The sequence below is a fragment of the Carica papaya genome, chromosome 6, assembly GCF_054855325.1.
Source record: "Carica papaya isolate Zhongbai chromosome 6, ASM5485532v1, whole genome shotgun sequence".
NCBI lineage: Eukaryota > Viridiplantae > Streptophyta > Magnoliopsida > Brassicales > Caricaceae > Carica > Carica papaya.
Window position 1 is genome coordinate 1,516,015 of NC_142314.1, and position 9,600 is coordinate 1,525,614.

The window sequence follows — 9,600 nt, forward strand, 5'->3', positions numbered from 1 at the left end:
GTTGACATCAGCTAATGGCATTATGGTTATTGAGCCATAAATTCATAGCCAGTATTGATCTCATGTCAACATTTATTCAAGGGAGAAAAAGAATTGATATTGTTGCGATGACAGAGCAGACAGGACTGCCCGCTGCATTCATTTAAACATATCAATATGCAGAGGAAAAAGTACTAATAAAGATTTTCCTAGTAACAGCGAGCGGACTGAAAAAAGTCCAACTTAAAAATCGAGCAACCTTAGCACCTGAATTATAACATGGAGAAGCGTTCTCAACAGCGGACTGGAGCCAAGTACCCCTTGAAGGGGTTCAAGGGGCCACAGCACCCGCACTTCAATCGAACATGGTAGCCTCGGCATAGTAACCATTAGCAGCATAGACACAAAAAAAAAAAACATTGTATGGCCTTAAGCACTGGCAGAACATAGCTTTTCAAATGGGAACTAATTGTTGAGCAAAATGCATTCAAGAGTGACATAATCATGATTTATTGATCATACACATAAATATTCAAGAAGTTTATATCAACTGAAGATCAAAGTTCATAAAAAAATCAAGAAAAAGAATGATCAAAATAACATAAAGATGTGTAAAGGAACCCAAGCTCCATGTATTTATTATTCTAGTATAAAACTAATGTCTTCATATCCTATAGAGAGTACTTGTGAACACATTTTAACTCTGTATTGAACGTGTGAACTATACCAGCAGATAGTCTTGTCAATACTGTCTTTCCTCTATAATGCAGTCGTTTCATTGAATTCTCTTCCTTGGACCAAAGACCAACTTCATGTAGATCCCCTTCTTTCCATGATATGTTTACAGTTACGCCACCACGAGCTTTCAATCCTTTCACGCATCCATTTGCCCATTTATCCCGAGGAATAGCAGGAAGCAAGTACAGATCTGTTAGGGAGCTCTGGACGAGCATTTCTGCTACTGCTGCTGTAAAACTGAGAACCAAATATTTTCTTACTTCAATGATAATGTTCTTCAAGAAGGGATCTAGAAATAGGGCTTTCAATTCTTAAAATGTAAAGGACTTTAGTACTCAACTGCAACCAAATTTATTAGATGTTCGAAAAGTAAAAAACATAAATAGAAGTTCAATGCTACTTATATATCTATATTTTTGCCTGTGGACATAATAAATGTTCTTTCTGAAAGGCAAACCTCCCAATAAACAAAAGTCTCACCAGCTATTTCGGGTGTCCAATAGCTTCACTAGCTATTAGTAGGAAAATCATATATCAGGGATACAGACTAGGCACCTTATTATTCTCCCTGGGGGAAGAAATTTGAAAGAAAAAGGGGAGAACTGGTTTCTAAGACACTAATTTATCCATACACATCCACCGGCACTCTTCATAAGCATGCCAAGGTAACCGACTGCATTATGAGTATAACTGAAAAGAAATCTAAGATGCTAGCAAGTCCTCTTTTTTCCTCATTATGCCAATAGATCTGAACAACTTGCAAACCCATTTGCAAACAGAAAACACAAGTAATATGGAATTGACTATAGATTTTCTCAATGATCATCACCGCGCTGCAAAAAGAATGTTCCTTACCCAAAATTTCCATCTATTTGGAAAGGGGGATGTGCTGTGAACAAGTTACTGTACAATCCTCCTTCAAAATCAGCTTCTCGAACTGGATCCACCAAATTAATCAAGTGCTTGACCATGTGATATGCATGCTCACTATTGTGAAGACAAGCCCACAGAAGAATTTTCCATGTGGTTGACCACCCTGGACCCTCCTCTCCTGGTTCAAATAATGAAAAAGCATATAACCACATTGCTTGATTACTCTAATAAATTAAAAAAGGAACTTTCCTGTTTTATTTAACAGATAAAAGGATCTAATTTATTGCCTATGTATTAACTTTGCACTACATTCCCAGAAGTTCCGCTAATCATTCAATATCCATTCTCATACAGATAGTAGAATCAAGTGACTTTGATTTGGCATCCTTAGTGCTCCTAAACTTAAGCAGATTGCAAGACTGAAATATATTTGTTCAATTATCACAAACAAACCTCGCTTGTAAAGGGTATAATCAGCAGCTTTACAGAGGTCTGGATTTTTCTCAACAGTAATCGTATGTCCTGGATACAGGCCAAAGAGATGTGAAAGATGTCGATGATGCACATCTGGGTCCTCAAAATCTTGTGCCTTTCACACACACCAAGACAAAAGTAAAATAATGGATAGAAGTCTCTTATCTTGGTACATAAGAAAATAGTTATTCTTTTCACAGCAGATAAATCCTGCGCAAAGACTTGAGATGCTAATGTCAAAGTATTCACATACCCACTCCATAATGGAACCATCTCTAGCAATTCTTGTTGGTGGAAGCTTTAACTGAGCCTCACGGACCTTTTTTATGAGAGGATCCTCCTCCTTTCCCAAAACCTGACGACCAGGAAACTTGTAAAGATGCATAGATTATAAAGACAAATATCAAACTCTTTCTAGTAGAGCATCAAACAAAAGCTTCACCTCAGCAGCAGAAACAATTTCAGAGAACACTTCTTTTATGATTGCAATATCCATGGTTGCTGAGTAGCTCACACTGGCAGGCTTACCATTTGGAGCAGTAAACATATGCTCAGGAGAGGTTGACGGATTTGTTGCCAGATAATTTCCACGACCTTCAATCAACCAGTCCAACAAAAACAATACACATCCTTCCAACAAAGGGTATGCTTTGTTCTTCAGAAAATCCTAATATGCGGAAAATGTTAACAAATAAGAAACCAACTAAATCTTGAAACTAGTACGACCATAGAAATATCGGAGTAATACCAACTAAAAAAATTAAATTTCAACAGGACATTAATAAATCTGGTAAAGAAACTGAGATTTCACAAGCACCTAGGTATCATCAGGTACCAAATTCATTAGCATTCATATGCTACAACCTTAGAGCAAAAAATTTTATCAGGTCCATGAAATGCACACAAAAGGAACTAAACTAGCCAGAATTAATAAGCCCTGGATGGATTTTTTTCTTTACAGAATACAGAATTTCATTCAGTTTCTGTGCACACTGATTGAATGGAAAACCATCCACCACCCTGTCCCCAACCTACCCCAACTTATGGGAAAAGATCTAGAAAACTGAGTTAGGGACTACATTTTAATGGAAATTCATGATCATACCTTGTCCAATGTGTAGGCATAATGCTCCCATAGATGAGTACAAAGCCACGCACCACCCATTGGCCAAAGAGCCCACACAGCCTCACCTCGATCCGGAGATGTCTTTGTCCATATGTCAGACACCTGATGTGCAACCCAACCACTTGTTTCATAGTTTACCTGTAACATAAAGGTAATGTTTGGTGAAATGGTGGAACAGAACAAGAACTAAACCGGAAAATACAGAACAAGATATAATAGCAAGTTTGGTATACATAAGATTAGAGAAAACAATGTTGTTCTGTTAAGTAATTTATAATCAATAAACAATACAAAACATAGTGTATGATTACTAAATGACAATTGCATTGCCTCATTGGATTTTAAATTTTTCATAAATTGAACAGTATTTTCTGTTTTGTATATAAATATACTAAATTAAGAAGCATTGTGTTATAAGTTATATTATTTTTTAGTGAAATTTTAAAAAACATTTGAACTATTCGTATTAATAAATTAATCGTGCAATATATTAATTGTTAAATCTAAATAGTATGAGTAATCAAAAAATTTAAACAATAGTCTTTTAAATTATAAATAAAACTAAACTAAATATAAATGACAAATTATAGGTATTATGTAAACATTTTCAACCGGATTGAAATTAACACAGAATGATAAATTAGACCGTTCACAATTGTAAAGTAGGCTTATATTAATGATCATTGCATGAGAATTAACAAAACTACCATTACGTAACTAATTATTAAAAATTACTGTTATTTCATCTTTTAAACCAAGATTTTAGCCACAAAAATCTACAACATATTACCACTCTTACTTTTACTTAAATAAACTACCATCATCATTACAAAAAAATATATTACGTCATTTATTTCTCCAGAATCCATGGAAGTTACAGAAATGTAAAAGGTAATTTAATAGAATAATAAGAAAAGGACAGAAAAAAAAGAGAAATATAGCCAAATTATTGAAATCCTAACAAAAAAAGAGAAAACGAAAAATCGGAATAGAGTAAGCTTCCAAAATGGATAAGATAGAAAGTACTAAAAGAAATTCCTAATACAGATAAAGAGTATGAAGAGGATAAAAAGCAACGGCAGTTTGGTATATTAGACATTTAAGTTTTGTAATGTTGAACAAATTTGTTCAACCGAAAAGATGGAACAAAATTATTTCCTCAGTACCTTTTCTGTGTCCTACTATTAATCTTTTGATCCCAAACATAAGAATGTATACTTTCAGCATCTAAGTGCCATAAAAATGGAAGTACCAATCGCTATTAAAGTATAAAAGAGAGAGAGAGATTAAATGTAGAGGAGTTACTAAGGACTATCCATGTTTGGGAAGAAAATTATCCATGTTTGGAAGATTGCATTAAGATAGTGATCAAAGTAATTTGGCTTATAGATGTTCCATTGCTTGAAATTACACGTTATTTCTTTCATTGGCAAGATTGCAAATGCGTTGCTTCATCATAGCTTCAACAAGATCACCTATAAACTGCAATTTTCACATCGAGGCTAATTTAAGATTTCCTCATCATTTTCTAAACTTTTCTTAGGGACATAATAATAAATTTACAACCATAGGCACCAAGGGGGTGCCTCCTACTTATGCATGTTAATATTAAATAATATATTGGACTCTTTTCTATAAGCTTAAGCTTCTGGAGCAATGAGTTTAACTCTATTATCCAACAAAGTATCAAAATAAAAAGACAGGCACATTAATGGAAAAGAAAATGCACGTGTCAGATGGATAAAAAGAATAGAGATTGGATTAAAGTCCCTGGTCTGGAAACTAGAGAAAGAAGAAGGTAGTGTTTGAATCCTGACAGTCGCGCCATTTCTTTCAATTAATTCAACATAAGGTATGATGGGCTTGTTTTTATTCCACAAGTTCAACCTAACAAGCTTATGCGTGGATGTGTTAATGTTAAATAATAAGTTTGACTCTCTCATATAACCTTTAAGTGGTCTATCTAAAGGTTTATGCTTAAACTTGGATTAATAGGCAACATTTCTGAATGTTTCCAACTGGATTTCTATAGAATATATGGTCAGTTTATGTTTGAAATGTATTTCTTCTCATCCTTACCTCATCAGAGGGTATATTCGAAATGTACTTTTTCTCAGTGTTATCTTGATTTCACCCAAAAGGTGGACTCTCCTGTATATATATCATTGACAAATGGACAGAAAATACATTAAGGGTAAATTCATCATAATTTTTCGAGAAGTTCAGCTAACAAGTCAATCCATTAAAATCTCCTTAAACTATACTCAAGGATAACTACGAAGTTTTTTATTAGGAAAAAGACACTTACTTTTGCAGTTTTACTCCCATTGATCGATAAGGAGGAAATATAATCGAACAATGGTTCCTGGCATTCTTGGAGATTGCATGGAAGAGAAGGCCAATAGTTCATTTGAAGATTGATATTCAAGTGAGGAGCGCCACTGTTGCCAAACAGGACAAATAAAAGGAGCAGATAAGAAAAATTCACAATCAAACAAGAGAATAAAAAATCTGACGACAAGCAGATTGAGAGAGATATGGATGACATACTCCCATGCTGGCTCGGTATCCTTATTCCATATACCCTGTAAATTTGCCACCTGAGTTCCAGGCCTTGAACAAGAAATAAGCAAGTATCGACCATACTGGAACAAAAGTTCCACAAAGGAAGGATCTTCATCAGTTTGAAAAGATTTTACCCGATCAGCAGTTGAAACCGTTTCATTTCCACTCCTACTCAAAGATAAATCACTAACAGAGGAAATAAGTTCCTTGTTATTTGTTAGTTGTTCTCCAAAAGCACTTTTAGAGCTCTTTGAGAGTTGCAATGTGACACGATGGAAAAGATTCTGATAATCATCCAAATGACGTGCATAAAGATCAGAATACGAGAAGGCTCCTAGTTTCTTCAATGTGTTCAGTGACTCTGAAATGGTATCCTTCTTAGAATCTGAAGGATTGATGAATGGCCCATCAAATGAAGATGAAGCTACCAGAAAGAGAATAGCCCAATCTGACCCTTCAACCTTCAGTTTCTTCTCTTCCAAAACATTTATTGCACCCCTCTCACTAATCTGTAAATCAAGAACTGCATAAAACTGTATGCCTTTTGGGTTTTCATTTGCATTCACCTTTGGAGGAATCCTTTTACCAGGACAATCAGACTGCATTCTTATCTGATTCTTTCCATTTACTTGTGCATGATGATGTAACTTACTGTCTAGAGATACTGTAAATGACAAAGATCCTGGTTTGCTTGCAGAAATCTTAGTCACAATAACCTGGTCAGGATTGGAAATGAAATGTTCTCTCAAGAACTCTACATCATCCACGGAATATTTTATTCTTGCTGTTGCAGTTTCCAAGTCGAGCTCCCTCTGATATGAGCCTTCAGTGTATTTGAGATGGGAATCATCAAATTCTAGCTTGATATCTCCCAAAAGTTGGTAAACCTTAATAACAACAAAGAAATCCAGATACAGTTTGCACTATAACTTGAAGCACAATGCATGGCATGGATCTTATAACAATACATTAAAAACAAGGATAAGATAAGAAAACTAATAATTCCTGCCTAACAACCACACATGGGTTACCCCCCCCCCCCCCCCCAACTCTTCCCCCAAAACCCATGCCTTACTTCAAGGTAAAATACAAGTAATAACATGCCTTAGATATCAGAATGGATCTTTAATAGCCATTCTTAAACAAACTTATTTTGAAATATCAAACTGACCTAGAATTTCTACAAATTTCTCCAGTCAAACCAGTAAATTGTTGTTCTAGACAAGATTTGGTCAAACCAATAAATTCATGCCTCCTAGCCATTTTTAATATCTTTAAAGAAGAAAATCCTATATAGAAAACACAAAATGCTAAAAATACTATTCTTCTTATAAGGTTATATAGGTAACCGAACCAGCTGATTAACTATATATTCAATGGGACACTATGCAATATAGTCTGGACATACTATCTGATGGTTCTGAAAGAATTTTAATTTCTCGTTGCAAAATCTAATTTACGTACTTTTGCACAACCATCGGTTCATCTAATCAAGAAGTACAGTCATATTAGAGGTAAGAAAGTAACATACATCAGAAGGATTGCCTGACAACTTGACTGCTGCAGCAGTAGCTTCCACAAACTTGTCATTGTCGACAAGTTTTCTAACCTCCAAAAGAGCATCTGGAGCATTTGGGTTAGTGTAATTCCCCGGAGTGCCAGTCCAAAGTGTATCTTCTACAATAAAATAAAATAAGAGAACAATTATCTTTTCCAGTGCTGCTAAAGTCCAACTGATATTTATGCACTCTACATAATTGCCAAAAGAAAAGGAAGAAAAGGGGAAACAGAGGGTAACAAAATTGCGAAAATTTGGTATAGTAAACCATGAGGATTCCACCCAAAAAAACAAAAAAGAAGAGCACCACCATAAATTAATAAAATATCTACCCCAGTTCAGAGGAAGTTCCATAATATCGTTTTAACCTCAAACATGAAGTTTTTTATTTTTTACCATGCTCTTTCGTGGGCTTCTCCTCCACCAAAAATGCTCCAAATTATATTCACAAATTCACGTAAATAACTTCGAAGATGATAACTCTTAACTGTAAAGCCAAAGATTGGGAAGCAGAAAGAAATTTAGAACCCAATGGACATATTTTAATATATAAGGAAAGAGGAAAAAAAATAAACAAAGGAGAAAATGTAATATTATATATATTCATAATATATATATATATAAACAAACCATTTTCCCTTCTGTTTTCTCAGAAACCAACCACATCTCCCATGTAAAGGAAAAAAAAAAAAAAAACCAATACTACTACAGAGTATGAACCAGCGGTATAACTGCATTTTTATTTTTCAGAAAAGACAGGTTAAAAAATACCCATTTATATACATTTTTTAAGTTTCATATCCGGCCACTGAAGAAAAAATCAAATCCAGAAGTTAAATAAGTAAATAAAGCCAGAAGCGAAAAAATAAACGCAAAATGGATTAGGATTTAGGAGTACCGTTAAGCTGGAGAATTTCGGATGCGACGCCGCCCCAAACCATGGCGCCGAGACGACCATTGCCGATGGGAATCGCATCGGTCCAGTGCTTGGCTGGTGCTTTGAATGTAACCTTCAAGGGCTTAGAACTCTCTGGAGCATCCATGGAACTAGGGCTCCACCGGTCCTTCTCTGCCGCCCGCCGCACCAGAACCCACTCCCCTATATCATCCATTTCCAACGCGAACACAACTCAACCAAAAATGAAGTGAGAGAAAACTAAAAAGAAGAAAAGTTTACTCTCCCTCTCTCTTACTCTCTCCGTAACTAATGCTTAATCACACTGTATCACAGAGAGAGAGAGAGAAAGAGAGAGAGAGAGAGAGGAAAAGAAAATGTGACGCGGGAAGGTTAAGGCTATGAATGCATACGGCGCGGACAGTGATGGTGACAAGGGCCCACGTTAAGTGGACATTTTCGTGCGCGTCCTTCAAGGAAAGCTGGAAATGCTTCTTCCACTCTGTCTGACTCACTGAGTCATCTCGTGTGTTTCTGCCGCTGCTGCAGTACTTTCTTACGTTGCACGCGGTGCTAGGTACGTGACAGGAATCAGGATCACGAGGTCGCTGGAATCCATTCTTGTCCTCTTTATAACTTCGCTTTTTTTAAAAAAAAAACAAAGTCTTCAGATTCACATCTTCCTACTTCTCAATTTGCTCGGCATACAATAATGGCGGTGTGAGTTCGAAGTTGTCCCTTCCCTTCCTTCGGACGCTTCAGAAATCAATTATCAAATTTGCAGTGAACTTCAAGAAATTAATCTAATTTCAGTTTTCTATTACGGTTCAGTCCATTTCAACAGTCGACGTTTTCAAAGAAATTAATCACAAAATTATATAATTTAAATTAGATTAAAATATGCTTAAAATTACATTTTTACATTCCTAATTTTATTTATTTATATTATATTCTCGTTTTTTATCTTATGAATTATGGATCAAAATTAATTTCTTATTTATTTTTAAATTTATTTTTTTTACATGTTAATAAAAAAGCTACAGAAATATAATTCGTATTGTAATATATTTTCAGTCAAATTAAAATAAATTTTTTACAAAAATCATTTAGTTTTTGGACCATTAGTAATGATAATTAAATTTGAAATAATTAATTAAGAGTTAACTATTCAAAAATAAAATTCATAGATAAAAACACCATAATTAATATATATTTTATTTGGAGAAAATAATAGTTTTGGAATTTCGATAATAATAATAAAATAAAATAGCGTTCACGTTGACACTGTAATATAATTAATTTACCTCGCTTTTTATAATTTAATTGTTATATTTCAAAATTATAATTTTCATCCGACAGGAGATAGATATAGTGTCGGATTTTCTCACGCGC

At 34.7% G+C, this 9,600-nt stretch overlaps 1 protein-coding gene across 2 annotated transcripts; it reads right to left on the bottom strand.

The window, feature by feature from the left end:
* Positions 1 to 473: 473 nt before the first annotated feature.
* FUC95A (1,2-alpha-L-fucosidase) lies at positions 474 to 8,921 on the bottom strand. Of its 2 annotated transcripts, XM_022036635.2 has the most exons (11): positions 8,622 to 8,921; positions 8,212 to 8,412; positions 7,287 to 7,432; positions 5,741 to 6,642; positions 5,499 to 5,631; positions 3,170 to 3,328; positions 2,507 to 2,731; positions 2,318 to 2,419; positions 2,044 to 2,179; positions 1,573 to 1,768; positions 474 to 954 (listed from the first exon to the last, which is right to left on the bottom strand). In XM_022036635.2, exons 2-11 carry the CDS (start codon positions 8,354 to 8,356, stop codon positions 651 to 653), a joined length of 2,448 nt encoding a protein of 815 aa, XP_021892327.1. In that variant the 5' UTR covers positions 8,357 to 8,412; positions 8,622 to 8,921; the 3' UTR covers positions 474 to 650. The 2 variants fall into 2 exon arrangements, with proteins under 2 accessions (XP_021892327.1, XP_021892326.1); XM_022036634.2 differs by lacking the exon at positions 8,622 to 8,921 and having other exon boundaries at positions 8,212 to 8,598.
* Positions 8,922 to 9,600: the final 679 nt, after the last annotated feature.